Here is a 16064-nt window from a genome sequence, read left to right on the forward strand (position 1 = left end):
ACAAACACCAATCTCCTAAGCTTCCAAGACAAACAAAGATCCCAATTATATGCATGTATCACCAAGTACCGTCTATACTTTTTTTCTGCACTCGTACTCCGCACCAATACCAGATTGGCCAGGCTATAAAACAAATATCAAAATAGGTATCATAAACAAGAAATTATAGAGCAGAATGAAAAGTACATAGGAAAGAGATGGATGCAGACGGAAGGGTCATGAGAAGAATCCCCGCAGGGCTTCATAGACGGAGAAAATAAAGGCAGAACTGGGAGCTGAACGTGCGCAGGTTATCCCGCAGCCCCGGTACAGAGCTCTCAAGCCCTGTTGCTGCCACATAGTCTTGCCAACACTCAAGAAGGTCTGCCTTCCACCATGCCCGGGCCGGACAACGTCTTCGGTTTGCATCCGCGATTTGATGGTGTCGGCTGGATAGAATAGGAAGTTGTAGCTGATGCCGCCTGCTGCTCCTGCAATCATTTGTTGATATATCGGTAAGGTCACTGGCTCGGATGTGCTTTGTCTCTTTGATGCAGCGCGCATCCGGAAAAGTCCCGAAACTCCCTCGTATCCTCCAAACCAGGCAGCGCCGCCTCCTGTTTCACGGATGAACGTGCCCAGCTGGCCTCGCCAGAACCCTAATATTCCATCGTGACGGAAAATAGATGCTATAATGGACAATGTACCTGGGGCCGCACGAGCGGCGCCATTAACAGGGACCTGCATCTTGCATTTGACCAGCTCAATCGGAGTAAGGGCAAGCGATGTAATCGATCCGGATGCTGCACCGCTGACCAGAAGCGCGGAGAACGGTAGATCTTCGGTTGTCGAAGAATACCAGGTTGACCTCAGAATATCCTGGAACATACGATAGCTGAAGAAAAGACAGCTATTCTCGACCGCAGCTCCTAGTAAAGGGGCGTTGATTCCTCTGTAGAGTCCTCGAATCCCATCCGTTCGGATCGATTGGCGGAAACAATCCAATGGCCCCGTATACCGGAGGGGCAGATGATCTGGTTGCGATTGAAGCCGGACCTTCACGGTGTCGAATGGGTATTCAATGACCTTGCCGGCCATTCCTGCAGCCTAGTACACAGTCAGTACAAGGCGGACTCAATTGGCGTTCTGGAAATGACTAACCGATCCACAAAAGACATCTTTTAGGGCCTCGAGCGCCTGGTTCGGTGGAAGTAGAGGAAGCTCCATGGTCCTTTCATCGTGAATGGTTACCGCGTGTTCTGCAGCCGCCATTGGCGTAGATATAGATGGGAAACGAGCACTGAATAGCTCCGGAAGCACGGGTTGGAAGATTGGGGGTGGGGAGGGGGGAAGAAAGGACTTTTTTCTTCCTATCCGTAGAGCATCGTACAGTTTCTGAGGGTAACGCCAAGGGCGAGAGACGGAAACGAGGATTATTTAAGGCCTCTTTTTCTTAATCAATCGTAAGCGGGGCGGAGTATTTCGAGCGAGGGATTTAATCTGATGAATCCGATCCACGCGCGGGAAAAAAAAAAGAATGGTACTCTGTAATACGGTACTAATAAGTTGTAAACGAGGACGAGACCAGTCGTTGCGCGTGGGATGATCCCAGTAATAATGGCACAGTGTCAAAATATTGCAGAATAGTGGGTTTTTTTTTTTTAGGAGGCTCGCCCAGCTTCAAGTGGCAGTCATTGCTAGTCATTGCTGTTCTGAGAGCGGATGTATGGGCCCGGATTGGTACTTTTGCCGAGATCCGGTTATCAGATCAGGCTAAGATAACTAACTTTTTCCTCGGTTTCTGAGAGGCTCAAAAAATTCCATCGCTTTTATCCGCCAAACTCAACATTCCTCGATTGGGTTTTTTTTTTTGGTCATGTCGACTGCGACCACCGCTCCCTCCACGGCTCCTGCGCCCGTTAAGGGTATGAGGAAAAATGGTACGATAATATATCCCCGCGTTCCGTCCTTTTTCATCTTTTCGTTGGCTAATGTTTCTGGGGTACCCGCAGGCAAAAACTGGCACGACGCTAAGAAACCCTTCCGTCCCGCCGCCGGCATGACCTCGTATGCGAAAAGACAGGAACTGCGGAAACAGCACGAAGCCATCAAGGAACATGAAAGGGAGCTGAAGGAAGAAAAGGAGGCAGAGCGTCAGGTGAGCTTACACTGCGAAGTGGTGCCCGTCTGAATGCTAATAACGGAACAGGCCCATATTCAAAGAATCAAGGAACGCAGAGCCGCCAAGGAGGAAAAGGAACGATACGACAAGATGGCAGAGAAGATGCACCACAAGCGAGTCGAACGTCTCAAGCGGAAAGAGAAGCGCAACAAGTTGCTCAACTCATGATCCCATACTGTTGGAGGCGCTTCCTTGCATATTGTCCGTCTGTACATTCTGTGATGCCCGCCGCGTACTGCTGCTTGTGCGTGTGTTGTACATTTCCGTTTTGTTAATTTCGATCAACGGCGTTGGGGGATTGGGTCACGACTGCGTTACTTTGCAAAATACCTGCATACAAACATGGATTATACTTTGTTTTTTCGTGCTTTCGTTTTATCCTCATTTTATGCGAAACATACCACATGCTCTTCTATAAAAAATGATGATATATTGCTAATCCTGAGGATCTGAGGGACGCAATCTATACTCTTATACATCAGCAATGCTGCCTTGCGCTTCTATCTCTAGTCATATTATCGAATACCTAGGATTCCCCGCGAAATATCACTGCTCATTATCCGCTTCAGAATGCCCTCCCGAAACAGAAAAGTGCGCAAGCACTTAGATTTCCCGTGAAACAATCTTGTGAAAGATGGTGCAAGCATAGTCAGGAAGGATGGTGAAGTGGATGATAATGCCCTAGATGAGTACAGCATCCTCCGAATTAACTAGTTTGACTTTGAAAATCTAGGATCCGAAAACTTATTCAATCCAATGCCACTTGATGAGCTTCAGAAGTACCCCATTGACCCTTCTTCACTGGGCTCACTGGACTACTTCCGAAAGTACAGGCCACAAAAGCGTGGTGAAGGGAGCTGGTGTGCGTTTGACTGTGCAAGCGAATTGAAGACTACGTGCAAAAGCGGACCTACATATTCTCAAGACCAAAAGCATATGATGACATGCCAGGAGTTCGCAACCTCGAGCATCTAGAGTAAGTGGCCTTCCTTTACAGAGTGTGGTAACATTACTGATCATATTAGTGAGCCCCGTCCTTTCTTTCTAAAGGGACACGCAGGATGGAATGACCGATATCCAGCCACCTACAGAAAGTCAACAAGACATTATTCGGGTAACCTATTTCTAGAATTCTTCCAGGAAGTCAACCAGTGTGCCCACATTATCGTATCCGCTTATCAGCCTTGCGATAGCAAAGAGGGTTCTATTCTTTTTGGGGAGCTTGCAATCATAATTACAACAATGCGAAACCGTGCCAACCAACTAAAGGTTGAGGTGGAAGATGAGGGTGAAGATGATGATGACTGTAATATCAAAGAAGAACGGGGGAAAACTTCTTTACATGTCCGAGGAAAAACTTTCTCGGTTTGAACTTGAATTTCCGAAAAAGTGCTTCCCCGTTCTGCTTTTCTCATATGTTGGCCCTCAACATAGGCGACTGTTCTGTGCTTCCCTGAATCGCCGCCAGCTGGTAATCAGGCAGTCAAAGCTCTATAGCCTTGAGAAGAACGCAACTGCACTACTTGGCTTTTTCACTCAGATGCTTATGAGCCATCCGGTTCAACGAGCAAAGAGTACACGTGATAAGGGACATAAGAAACGTGGCCTCCAAGACGATGAGGAATTGTGCCCTTCTAAGGTCAGGAAGGTCAGCGACAAGCAATGTCATAAATCATAAGATAAGACGGCCGAGTAGTACTAGACGAATTCAGCATTGTACACGGCAAGTCACTTTAGCGAGGTCAGCACGGGATAACATAATGCGCTGTATACATTTATCGGCATGTGTCTGCCATGCACTCGTGGTATTTGATATTGGAAACGGGTACACTCGATAAAAATACTATAAAATTTATTTAGATCTCTTGCAAAATTGAATGAAGTCATGTTATAAGGTAGATAGGATCTATTCAGTTGATTTGGTATGTTCGCTCTCTTTAATGGCCATTACCACCAACGGGAATGTGTCTTTTCCTCTCTTCTCGTATTCTATAATTCAATCTAGTCATCCTTGTTGACCGTTTCTACTATCTACTGCACGAACAAAAAGCTTCATATTCCTCGCCACACCCTAAACAACATGCTGCTCTCGAGAATGCCAAAGTGACTGACAAATCTTTGGAGTGATGTAAAACCCTGCAAGCTGAGTTGAGTGTCACTGATAAGCAATATCTCTTCTGGGCTCTTGCCAAACCCTACTCTAGGGCTCAGTTCAAATGTGATACAGCCTAAAGCAATGAAATAAGTACGCATTCTTTCTGACCACAAGGACCTCAAGAATATCTTGAAATGGTCAGAACAGATGGCTAGAATGGGACAGTGGCCTTTACTAAGGCACTGTGAGCCAGTTGTGGAACGTAGCTCCCAAATACAGGAATATGTCAAACAATCCGTTTCCCTGGTTGTATGAGTTTCTGCTCCCGGGGCCTCGTCCTTCAACCGGCAAGGAAGAATTTCTGGAAGCAGGCCACACAGACATTTCTCTTGATGAACTGAGCCAGCGAATGTCCTGGGTCATCTCTGGTGCGTACATCAGTGTGTGTGTTTTTTTTTTTTTTTTTTTTCAACAAAGACCGGTTTATAGATCCATTCTGAGAACTCTAGGCGGTTAACCGCCGGGAGAGGAATGTGAGTGTTACGGTATTTCTCCAATCTTATCTACCTCATGGACGCTGATCAGAACGCCTATGGCATTTCGCCAACATCTACAAGTTCCTTTTCGTAGAACAAATTAATCATCCTCAGAGGCGCATATGTGACGACCACATCCGGGCCAACGCGTGCCAGGATCTCTCAGCTTACGCTCTGCTCCAAATCCACGCGGGGTCGAATTTCCATATCTAAGTAGGGGGATGTATATCTGCTGATAAATTACATTCGTCTCGAAGCAAGATGGGAATTCTCTACGCGACTTTCAAGCCGGCCCGTCCATAAAAAGACCGAGGAAATTGTTCGAACCATTCGCAACGTTAATGTGAATTGATATTACAATTCATCCTCTATATTCTCATTTTTGGATGGAAGGTTGATCAAGAGTCCAACAAGTTGAAATCAATACAAGAGTGTCGGCTCTCGAGAATACCTCTTACCAGGGAATGCGACAAGCCTATCACCATGGACATTACCGGCCAATTTCCTGAGGTCAATTTCTAACCGCGAAGCACTCAAACCATTCCTCAGGGAAATTGACTCCTGGGATGACCTAGAAATCTCGAAACTATATGATGCTTTCAAAGAATCTGAAAGCAATTAGGAGAAGTGAAAGCATTGCCATGCAGAGGAGAATCACACAACAATGGCCCCTGCAAATCTGCAGCTGGCAAAAGGCAGAAGAGCGAGCTAGGAGTGGAATCGAATGCAGTTGATACAGACAGGCCCCAATGATCCCGAAAGAAAAGCTGAAAGACGTCCAACCATGAAAGGTTGGTTACTGGTGTCTATGCGGGTGTTTGGTGCCTGTCTGAGCATCCTGCGTCGAAATGTTGCCTGCCACCTTCCTCAGGACCATATCCGATTGCCTGTGGAAAAGAGTCATGGGACGACGCAGATATTGCAAATATATACAAGAGATTTCTTCTTACATTTTGGCCAAAGAACTTTACAAGCAGGTCCGCTATTTATTTTGAATAAAACAAAATGGCGTCGGTATCTAAATGGGTTGTTAATATTCTGCGGATAGTGCCAAAGCTTCGAGGTTCGTCAAATTATGGCATATGGGCAGATTTTGATCGGGGAGATCAACCTTCCAAGAGAATCGATTGTCAATGCAAATGGTCAGACTGAGGAGCGTGCAGACAATGAGAACATTATATTTGGTCTTCTGCTATTACTTCGATCCACCGTCGAACCCAACCTTCAGAGCTGATTAATGGGAATTCGGTGTCCCAAAACTGCGTGGGAAACTCTCAAGATGGAATATTGCCCCACACTTTGGAAAGTAGTCCAGGAACTTTTCGAAAAGCTGATGAACATGAAATACAGAGAAAATGAAAACCATCGTATCTTCTTATAGCGATTTCGAGGGTTTGTACAGCAACTTAAGACGGAAACCACCGTTCCTTCATAATTGGAAACGTCCGCGTTTCTTCGAGCAGTTCCAGGCAGTCCCTCCCTACATGCACTGATGTGCTAGATCAACACATGGAAGGATGTAGGCGCGAGCGGACTTTACCAAGCTTTCCAGCAATTTGAAGGGAACCACAAAGCATTGACTGGTGGAAAACGAACCTCCCGCCCTAAGCATCGCATCGGCAAAAATAATCAGAAAGCTTCTAACCAAGAAAGCACGACATCTCACCTACGAGACCCGGACTTTCAATTGCCGCAATCCCCGGGGCTGCACCCTCAACTCTTGCAGCCCCCGGCCCGGGTAACGAAGAGACCTCGCAGCAAACGAGGTGCTTCTGCAGCAAATATGAGCGCAGATGAATTGTATGGGCCGGGCAAAGTTCGATTATCAATAACGAATCAAAGAGAACGAAAACCTGATGGGCATCCAAGGGTAGTGCTAATAAGATTAGTTCCCCTATTTTTCTGGTTTTCCAACTAAGGACTGAAACGAGTTGCTTATTAGTATACATAATCATCAGGGCAGTCAGGGAGGATTACACGCCCAACGACATCCTTTAGCTCTCAATTATTACGGAAAAGAAGATGACGAAGCAAAGTAGGAGGAGGAATTTCCGTGTTTATTTGACTAGCTAATCCTAATCTATCATCATTTTGATGCAGTGACACAATGTTTCCATCGAGGTTTTATGACTGATATCCTAGCCCCGGACTGGACCTAACATCAATTAAGCTGCTTCTCTGCAAATACCTCAATCTCTGGCCCCGCGTTAACTGACCCTTTGCTCAGTCTCCAGCATCACCATCTCCCATAAAACCATGGAATCTTGTAAACCTACGGCCTCTCCTCGGTCTGAATCTTGGTGATCAAAATAGACGCTGGATTAGAATTCAGACTACACCGCAAGATGGCGTCTCTTAGAAACTGATCGCTATATCATGGACCAGCAGGCTCATATGATACTCGACTTGTTTCTTGAACTCAAGTCCGTCCCCTCGGATGAAGTTAGGGCTAGACTTGCTCCAAAATTAAGAGATGGAAGCAATCACTGCAGATGGTCTAAGTCTTTGGAGGTCGCTGCGCTCGAAAACTACGACTTACCGGAAGATTCTAATTGGCAAAAGTCGTTCTTCACATCATATACCTGGATCAAACGCCTCCTGATCAAGTAAGCCAGGAGCTATTGACAACTGTCTCCAAAAAAAGTAGTTACTCAGATTCAACTTTTACTCGCCGAATAAGACTGGCAAAAGGCCAATTATGAATTGAAGTACTTTGAGGCATTGGAGTTTTTGCGTTACACCCTTACTTTGGCCTCTTCTAACCCAGATGAATCCATCCAATGATATTGCTATCATTGGATTTTATCAAGCCAAGGTCTCGAAGACACCGCTTCAAAATCCGCACGGGACCGGATCACAGAAGGTCGAGATTCATTGTACTGGTGGATTCTGGTCAGGGAGGAGGGGCCCCCAGCGCAACCCAGGATGCAGTCCATCAGTCTCAATTACAGAACGCGATGAATACATACAAAGCGAAATGTTTCTCCGTCTCGGTGATTTTACTATCCACAATGAAGACTGCGGCGCAAGACCTAATCATTGAGATCCGTTGCCCGCGCGATACATGGGATAAACTGCGATCGGCGTTAAGCCATAGCAACTCAGCCAACCGAAAGTTCAGCAAATTGTTGGACTTGATATACCATACTCAGGCAACCCTCGCGTCTATTTCGACAAGTTCCCACAGTCGGCAAAGATGAAGCCAGAGCGGACCTAGCGGCGTGGACGGTACCCGCCGTCTTCCTAAAGCCCATCTCTGGAAGTCCTGGTCTGCAACCCTCCCTACGGGAAGTGGACTCCTTGGGTGTCCTTGACATCCGCCAAATTGTTCGAGGTGTTCATAAGAAAAGAGGACCTTCGCAAGCAGGCGGGGAAGCAACCAGAGAAGGCCCGCAAACCCACGAAGAAAAGTGAGTTAGGACAGTTTTGATCCGAACAAGCCGCGACAACTCCGCAAAACCAAAGAATGCGAATTCCTGATATGCCTTTGCACTCTGCGGTACATTTCGTTGGCTTATCACACATGATTTCATGGTCTTCTTGCTCACTGCCAATGATCATAATATCTCGAGTGCCGGACCTGCAGTATTAGAGGTACTAGGATGCTGTTGGGGCAGAGATCTTCAATATCTGGTTTCAGTCTTCCTGCTCCATCAACTGAATTCTATATTGAAATTGATGTCTGATTTGAAGTATCATCTTGTAATGTCATACTTGTAAGTCTTCCCTATTTAGAAGCACATTGCCGATCAAGGCCTTGGCATCGTCACTGTCCAAGCTTCAAGACACTTCAATGTCGAGACCCTTAATGCTTCTAGTAACCAGCAAGAAGCAGGGAGAATGTATTCGATACGTGCTTGAATTGAGTCGTTGTTTAACCATCTCTTATCTGTGGAATTCATCCCCGCCTAATCAATCAACCGTCCAACCACAATACCCAGACAATACCCACCCTTAAAACAGCCGTTTGCGGCAATGTCGAACAATGATCGGAAGACATTCCAGAGCTTCAACCCTACCCAACAACGTCATGATGAGCGTCGATCCGTCGATGATGATAAACAACAAGATCGCCGTGCGATAAGCGACAATACCATCTCCAACGCCAATCTAGACCCTGGGAAATCAAGACCGTTCCATAAACACAAACGCAGCAAATCGCGCGATATCCGTTTCCCGAGGACAATGAGCCAGATTGCCTCTTCAACTGGTGCGGGCGCCAGGGCTTTGCTTCCGGCTTGGTCGGGATCGGGTAGTAAGGAGAAGGATCGCGAGGGTGATGATGGGTTGCTGAGGCCGATAACGCGGGATACTTCTCGGACGCGCTGGGGGTCGGATTCGACCAGTGGTCTGGGGACTGGAAGTAGGAGGGGCAGTTTTCTGGAAGGGATTGAACAGAGTGATAGGATTGGTCCGCCCAGAAAGCAGGAGATTCGCTCGCCGGAGGACTTGGAGCAGGTGAAAAGTAGGAGAAAGCAAGCAGAGGAGTGAGTATCTCATATTGACGATCGCTTTTGACTGAAGACACTGACAAGAATTGGTTCAGATATCTACGGTCTGCATTGGTAGCAATCGGGACACTCGCAACGGACATCACCCGCCGGCTTGACTACACATACTACAATCTGTTGGAGAAGATCACCGCATTGAACACGACCATTAGCTCCTTTCAAGGCCTGGCCGACTCGACATCAACAATATTCAATGAATTCGAACGAGAAATCGCGGGCATGTACCAGGAGATTAACAGACAGGTCGGAGAACTCGGTGAATTCCAGGCCCAACTCGAGAAAATCGAAGCTCTCGAAGAGCGCATGAAACGAAGCAGAGAAAAGGCCGAGGCGCTTGAGGGCAGACTTGAGAAGATGAAAGACGAGGTTTCCCGTTGGGAGAAGAAAGAGGTGGAGTGGCAGTCTCGTGTCAATCGGCGACTGCGCATCTTCTGGAGCGTTGTTGTGACTGCTACACTGGCTCTTGTGATTGCTGTGGTTGTCCAGAATTGGCCGCTCGTCGATTCTTCTTCTCAGGCGCGTTTGCAATCTACATCATTGGACAACCGAACCTCGGAAATTCCTCTACATCGAGATTCCACAGCCGCGATTCCGGGCATGAACGGCCAGAAGAGCAAGCCTAATCTTGATCATCGCCAAACTGCGAGCGCGGCAGGCGCATCGCCCACTGAAGCCGATCCTCTTAGGGTGTTTGACGAACTTTGACGATTCTGTTTTGGGATCTGTTCACCTGCCTCTTTTATTCGGGTTTCTATTTGTACCGGCAAGATGTTTTCATGATACCCCAGCATGCAGTGGAGTTATTTTCTTTTCGGTCTTTATCAAGTATAGTCGCTGTTGAATAATCATTATAATGCGAAACAAACCTCGAACTTGATCCGATTAACTGCTGCTCTTCTTCTTCTTATCCTCGATCAACTCGGTGTTCGCTTCAGGAATCCCCTTCACTTCCACCAGCCACTCTTGCACGTCATCGCTCACGTCACCCTGGACCGTAATCTCTTCGATACCAGCAGCAGATTTCGTCACTGAAGAACCAGTAGCAAACTTCTTACCGAGTTCCTTGGCGACCTTCTTGTTCTCCAACCCATGTACCTCCAACCCTGTGATGACGGTGACGTGCTTGCGCTTGTTACGCTCAATGCGTTTGATCTGAATTTTCGAGGCAGCCTTCCGCTCGGCATCGCGTGTTTCGGCTGCCGCAGCCTTGGCCTCCTTCTTCGCAGCGTCCTTGGCTGCGCGCTCACGAACGGACAATGAAAGGTTCGATAGGTTGGCGCTGACGGCTTCTATGCAAGCAACGGGAACTGTTAGCTTCCACCGGATTCTTGCATCCCTTTTTCTTCGGGGAAAGTTTTTCATACCCTCCGAGTATAATTGTTCATGCAGGCCCGGGTGACTGTCCTTCAGCCATTCTTCGCATTTTTTGGCTGTCCCGCCGAACTCGCAGTACTGGAAATCTCATATGGGTTAACCACCGAACAGCAGTCTTTCGCATGCTATTGACACGACGCAAGCGGGAAATGAGAACGTGTCTTCATCAAGATCCATCCCATACCTCTGAGGGTAGTGTGCAAACTAACAGCAAAAAGCAGTTAGCATTGTAAAAAGTGAGGGGCGTTTTTTTCAATTGCGTCACATGGATTAAGACTAACCTCCGCAATACACGACGTGCTTGGCCTGGGGCTCAATAGGGCCGGATTCTGCGACTTCCGCCATTTTCAATATTATTTCGAAGAATAGTAACTCGTGCTCCTATTTGATCGGAAGGTAGTATCGCTTGTCGTTCACGCAACCGTACGCGGTATCGACACGCGGGGTCCCGGCGGCCGCTGAACTAACCGTATGCGGCAATACTACATACCATGAATACACGTGATTTTCTATGCTACGATTATTTGATGCATAGTACTCTGTGGATGATAGCAGATTCAAATGAGAGAAAATCATTTCTATTTCGGCATTGAAGCATTGGCCTCTTCTCCATGCACTCCAAGTTTTTTTTTTTTTTTTTCAAGCGTCTCAGATACTGGCGCATAACACCGTTCCCTGTTTCGACTCTTGAACGATTGGGCTGGATCGCTAATTATTCGGTGTGCTCGGATTCGGTCTCTAGCCTGGCTGTCATATCTGCCGTTTCTTTTAGCACATCGAAATGAGTCGTATTGAGAGGCGAAGTTGGACGATCAATGGCCTCGGCCTGGGCAGATCAACCACTATGCAGAGCGCAGAAGACAGTATTTGTGTAGTGAAAGTGATAAACTGCGCGAACAATTCCTGTATCTCGTGTAGGCCCGGGTTAGTAGTCAGTCATCTATATGAACCCTGTAAGACAGTATTAAGTTGCATTTATTGATAGCAGCCTCCCGTGAAACCGGTTGTTAATGAGATAACGCCATCTGAAGACATAACGGAGCAATCGACCCCGCGTTAGGATCTGCCAACTGATGACGGTTCCAGAGAGCAGGTGTCATCAAGAATACGCAGACTCCGGAACCAATCAGCATCCAAGTGCTCGTGCTGATCAAGAACCTCACTCAGCATGGCAAGACGCATCCGGCGGTTTAAGCTCGAACAAATGTACAATGCACCTTGTAGATGGTGAAATATGGACATCGGCTAGTGAAACGTATTGTGTGCACATATGAAGAATATGAGGAAAAGCAAACATTTCGATTACCGGATGATACGGGACAGAAACCCATAGCAGTGCAATTGATTTGGGTAGGAAGGATCTAGTGATTAGCATACCCCGCCTTCTCTCGATATAATTCCTGGGGGTTTAGGGCGGTCAAAAGAGGGGGGAAAGGAAGAGGACATGGCGTTTCGATGGACGCCATGCATGTCTTCAGTATCCGGACTCTCCCAGTATGCAGATATCGACGCCTCCGCCATCCCGAAAACAGGGGAAAAAAGGTTCTCTTCTGCTCCAGACCTCCATGACGGGTGGAATTGTCCAATAAACTTCGGAGCGATAATTAAATTCTTGTCACTTGCGTCGCAGGATCCAGAAGGCAAAACGCACGATTCGCAAGGCCGCGTACAAAGTAGCACGGACAGGCATCGGACAGAAAGGACCGAGTTGAGACCGTTGTCAATCATGTCCATGCATGCTGGCCGCCACGGACTTTGGCACATGGCTCAAGCGGGATTTGTCGAGATTGTAGAGTAGCAATCGACATTATCATACTTTTTTTCGCCATCTTTATCAGTGCATTGTAAGCGAATTTCAGTGATCCAGGTGTCTCTAATCCAGGTGTTATTCTTGGATTGTCTGGTCTAGACCTGCCACAGTCCAACCAATTTAGGAAAGACTCGCCCAGTCAATGTAGTGCATTGTCAGGATTGCTGGGTTCAGATCCTTCTAGAGGCGGCACCAGAAAGTATATCCAGGAGTCTAGGGAGTACAAGTGCACCGTGGAGCATAGAAGTTCATATGATGGGAAAAAAAGGAAGGACAGGTAGAGGGTGGCAAGGAAACTCAGCAGCATAGAGATTGTTAATTGAGACCACGAACCAGGAAGACTGAATACTTATTCTAGGGTACATGAATAGTATTGTCCATTCTTCCTGATTCTTCGGCTTCCCTGAGTCTGGACCACGTATCGTAATTTACATAGACGTATCGGTCTGTACGAACAAGGATGGGGTCCTGCAGCCCAACGGTCTTCCAGTTGGTCAATTCCGCACTTGTCACCCCAACTGGTTGGTCAATGAGGTCTCCGCTTTCCCCGGTCCCGGTTTTACGGAGTACGGAGTACATACGCAGTACGGTACGGAATAGTATCATCTGTATCATCTCACAGTAACAACTTCTGGTGGCGATTTGGATTTCCACTCCCGTACTACTACGACTCTACCACTACTACCACCTCTGCTACTGCTACTATTTTATGCTTCCGCCGGAACGGGAAAATGGAAAGAATCTTTTTCAATTGATAACACTTGATCAGCCACTATTTGTGTTTGCTCTCCCTGCTTGCTCTCCTCCGAAAAGATAAATCCTCGCCTTCTCTCTCTCCGCAATTTCAATTGATCTCGTCGGAAGATATCTCCTGCTTTCCGTTTACCACGTCACTATTTCAACAGTGCCATCCCCCTTCGACTCCTTCTTCTCAATTATTTTCAAATTCTCAAACCTTCGAATACAAAGGAAATTTTGCCCTCTTGAGACCTACAGGTACAAAGTAGTGGCTAGGTTTACAGGCCCTACATTGGGCTTTCGCCCCCGAGGTTGGTCAGTCGCCGTTGTGCTGCAGGAAGTTAGGGGACACCACTACGCATAGTTGTCGGACCTTTGCACCGGTTTTGCAATCCACAGCTTTGTTATATTATATTATGCTTGCTGGTTACGTCCATCCCTTGATTGCTCGGCTACTTTTCGCGTTCTGCGACAGATCCCTGGTCCCTGTACTGGTTCTCTCCGAAGTTACCTTCCAGACAACCATTGCGTTGAAGGACTAGTGGTCGCAATCCCGGATCATCATCTCCATATTCATCTCAGTTAATCTGTCGTTGAAAAATGACAGCCGTGCTCACGATCCCGCGGGAAAAGTATTCGCGCTTTACTTCGGATCCGCTGCAGTGTCCCACCACACAAAGATACATCTTAAGGGGTCCAGACGTTTCGATCAAGTCTCCCGTGTCTATCCATAGTGAATATCTCCCTACGGACTGTCTCAGTCCGATCTCATCATCTGTGACTTCGCCGGTTCCGTCTTCTCCGACCCTCAGTAGCGTCTCACCCAGCATTGACGATGAGCATGATGGTGACAATGATGAAGACGAGATCCTATTCCCCTCTTATGATTTCAAAGAAGTGTCTCAGAAGGATGTAATGTCTCAACAGCAACAGCAATCCGACGAACTTGTCAGTAGTACTCCTACTGAGCCCTCAATAGATGGCCAGCGTTGTGCATTGCAGACGCCTTCAGCCGATGATACTTCGCTGGAAGAAGAACCGTCAAGGCATGTTGATTATCTCTCCCATGACTGGAGAGAGGAGGATATCTGGACGTCATGGCGTTACATGACTAGACGCAAGGATGTCTTCAGCAACGGGCTGCGATTGGAAAATGCTTCCTGGAGAACGTGGGCGAAAGTGAAGTTTGGCTTGGGCACCATCTCGCCGGAAACCCTTAATTGGTAAGCAGACCGCTATATCCCCTCTCTGAGCGCTTTGGTGTTTTAAAGCTAACAGTCTCCCAACAGGCTCAAGGATTGCGACGTGACATGGTTGTATGGTCCGTTGAAGACGTCTAAGAATTTCGGTTCAGATGCCTCACCTCCGCCAACCCATTTGACGACGCCGAATATGTGTCAACCTCGGAAGCCTATCTTAAAGAAAAAGACTGCATCAGAGACAATGCTGCAACGATCATTATCCCAACATACACTGTTACAACGTGCAGGTGCCCTACTAAAGGCAAAGGAAGCAGCAAATGGTCAAGATCAGTCAATTCCGCGATCCAGACATCATGAAGATCAGACTGGTAGTACTACACCGACTGCAATTGCTGGTACACCCACAACTGCGTCAGTTTCGGACATAGGGTCACCCAATGAAAGGCGGCACATACATTTTAATAATGAGGTCGTGCAATGCATCGCTATTGAAGCAAAGGACGAGGAAGAAGAATACGATAAATACCGAACAAGGCTTGATGATAGCCTGTTCTCAGGCAATGTTGTTGTGACGAACCAGATGCTTTCCAACACAGCTTCCGGCAACATGAGTCCCCCGCGTAACAACGAAAACAAAACCATTGCACCCCTTCCGTCTACCACACTCAGAGGAGAGACTCCTGAGCCACCTGCAAGCTCGTTGTTTGAACGTTGGTTCGGTTCACGCTCATCACCGTTGCCATCCCCTACACCACCTAAAGATTCGCGCCGATCCTCCGAGCCGTCCGCGAATTTCCTTCTGGACGACGATGATGATTATGATGAATATGAGTCGAACGGCGGTTTTGACTTCAGCTGGCAGTCCAATTGGCAGTCCAAGCAAGTTTCAAGCGCTTCCACTCAAATTCGCCCTCACTCCGTCAACTCTGAAGATGATGAAGACGGACTGGAGATGGACCGGGATTTCCAATTGACCTATTCGGATATGTTCTCTCTGGGTGAGTATAGTGAATCGCCGAATGCTGGTATCTTCGACAGAGTGCTTGATACAGTAAACACGGCCAAAGATATAGCACATGTTATATGGAATGTTGGTTGGCGACGGTAACCCGCACCACATTCTGTTCTTCTTGAGCATCTTGACCTAGTCATGTTTGCGCTTACGACGTACACGCATATAATCAAGATGGCATTTGATGGAGTTAGGGTAATGTTTATACACCAACGATACTTGAATTTCACTGGGTTGTCGGACTATTCATTGGCGCATACATAAGTAACGGCTTGTCTTTCCTTTTTGTTTTCCCGGATGCATGGTGGTTATAGAAGGAATGAATTGAGCATCATTGAATTCATCTATTCTGTTATGTCGGCCTTTTTAGTCCATTGAGTTGTCTTTACTTACAACATCTCTTTAATGTTATGCATATATGCAAAAATCCCCAGCCATCATGACGCAGATGCTAGGGCTTTCGCCGCCTCTATCAATTCTCTGCCTCCACATCTACACATCAAAAACTTCTGTAAGGAATAGAACAGCCTGAGGAATAATATTCGACTGTTCGATGTGTCAAAAAGTGTTTATGTAGTAGGACACCTTAGGCTAGACGCCAGCCCATTTTAATTAACTCTGGTTC

General features: G+C 47.1%; 5 protein-coding genes across 5 annotated transcripts; 3 read left to right on the forward strand and 2 right to left on the reverse strand.

Moving 5' to 3' along the window:
- Positions 1–216: 216 nt before the first annotated feature.
- On the reverse strand, positions 217–1251 carry amcA (putative mitochondrial ornithine carrier protein AmcA/Ort1; the record flags this gene model as incomplete). The annotated part of the gene is made up of 2 exons (XM_043283560.1): positions 217–1086; positions 1141–1251. 2 exons carry the CDS (start codon positions 1249–1251, stop codon positions 217–219), a joined length of 981 nt encoding a protein of 326 aa, XP_043140827.1.
- A 604-nt stretch (positions 1252–1855) lies between these two features.
- On the forward strand, positions 1856–2329 carry ACHE_80215S (CGR1 family protein; the record flags this gene model as incomplete). Its single annotated transcript, XM_043283561.1, has 3 exons — positions 1856–1919; positions 1992–2137; positions 2189–2329. 3 exons carry the CDS (start codon positions 1856–1858, stop codon positions 2327–2329), a joined length of 351 nt encoding a protein of 116 aa, XP_043140828.1.
- Positions 2330–8767: 6438 nt separating this feature from the next.
- On the forward strand, positions 8768–10008 carry ACHE_80216S (uncharacterized protein; the record flags this gene model as incomplete). Its single annotated transcript, XM_043283562.1, has 2 exons — positions 8768–9279; positions 9339–10008. The coding sequence occupies 2 exons, from the start codon at positions 8768–8770 to the stop codon at positions 10006–10008; spliced, it is 1182 nt and encodes a 393-aa protein (XP_043140829.1).
- Positions 10009–10185: 177 nt separating this feature from the next.
- Positions 10186–11022, reverse strand: tma22 (putative RNA binding protein Tma22; the record flags this gene model as incomplete). The annotated part of the gene is made up of 4 exons (XM_043283563.1): positions 10186–10592; positions 10668–10755; positions 10862–10881; positions 10959–11022. The coding sequence occupies 4 exons, from the start codon at positions 11020–11022 to the stop codon at positions 10186–10188; spliced, it is 579 nt and encodes a 192-aa protein (XP_043140830.1).
- A 2803-nt stretch (positions 11023–13825) lies between these two features.
- On the forward strand, positions 13826–15535 carry ACHE_80218S (protein phosphatase regulator REG1; the record flags this gene model as incomplete). The annotated part of the gene is made up of 2 exons (XM_043283565.1): positions 13826–14448; positions 14515–15535. The coding sequence occupies 2 exons, from the start codon at positions 13826–13828 to the stop codon at positions 15533–15535; spliced, it is 1644 nt and encodes a 547-aa protein (XP_043140831.1).
- Positions 15536–16064: the final 529 nt, after the last annotated feature.

The sequence above is a fragment of the Aspergillus chevalieri genome, chromosome 8 (assembly GCF_016861735.1).
Source record: "Aspergillus chevalieri M1 DNA, chromosome 8, nearly complete sequence".
NCBI classification, from domain to species: domain Eukaryota; kingdom Fungi; phylum Ascomycota; class Eurotiomycetes; order Eurotiales; family Aspergillaceae; genus Aspergillus; species Aspergillus chevalieri.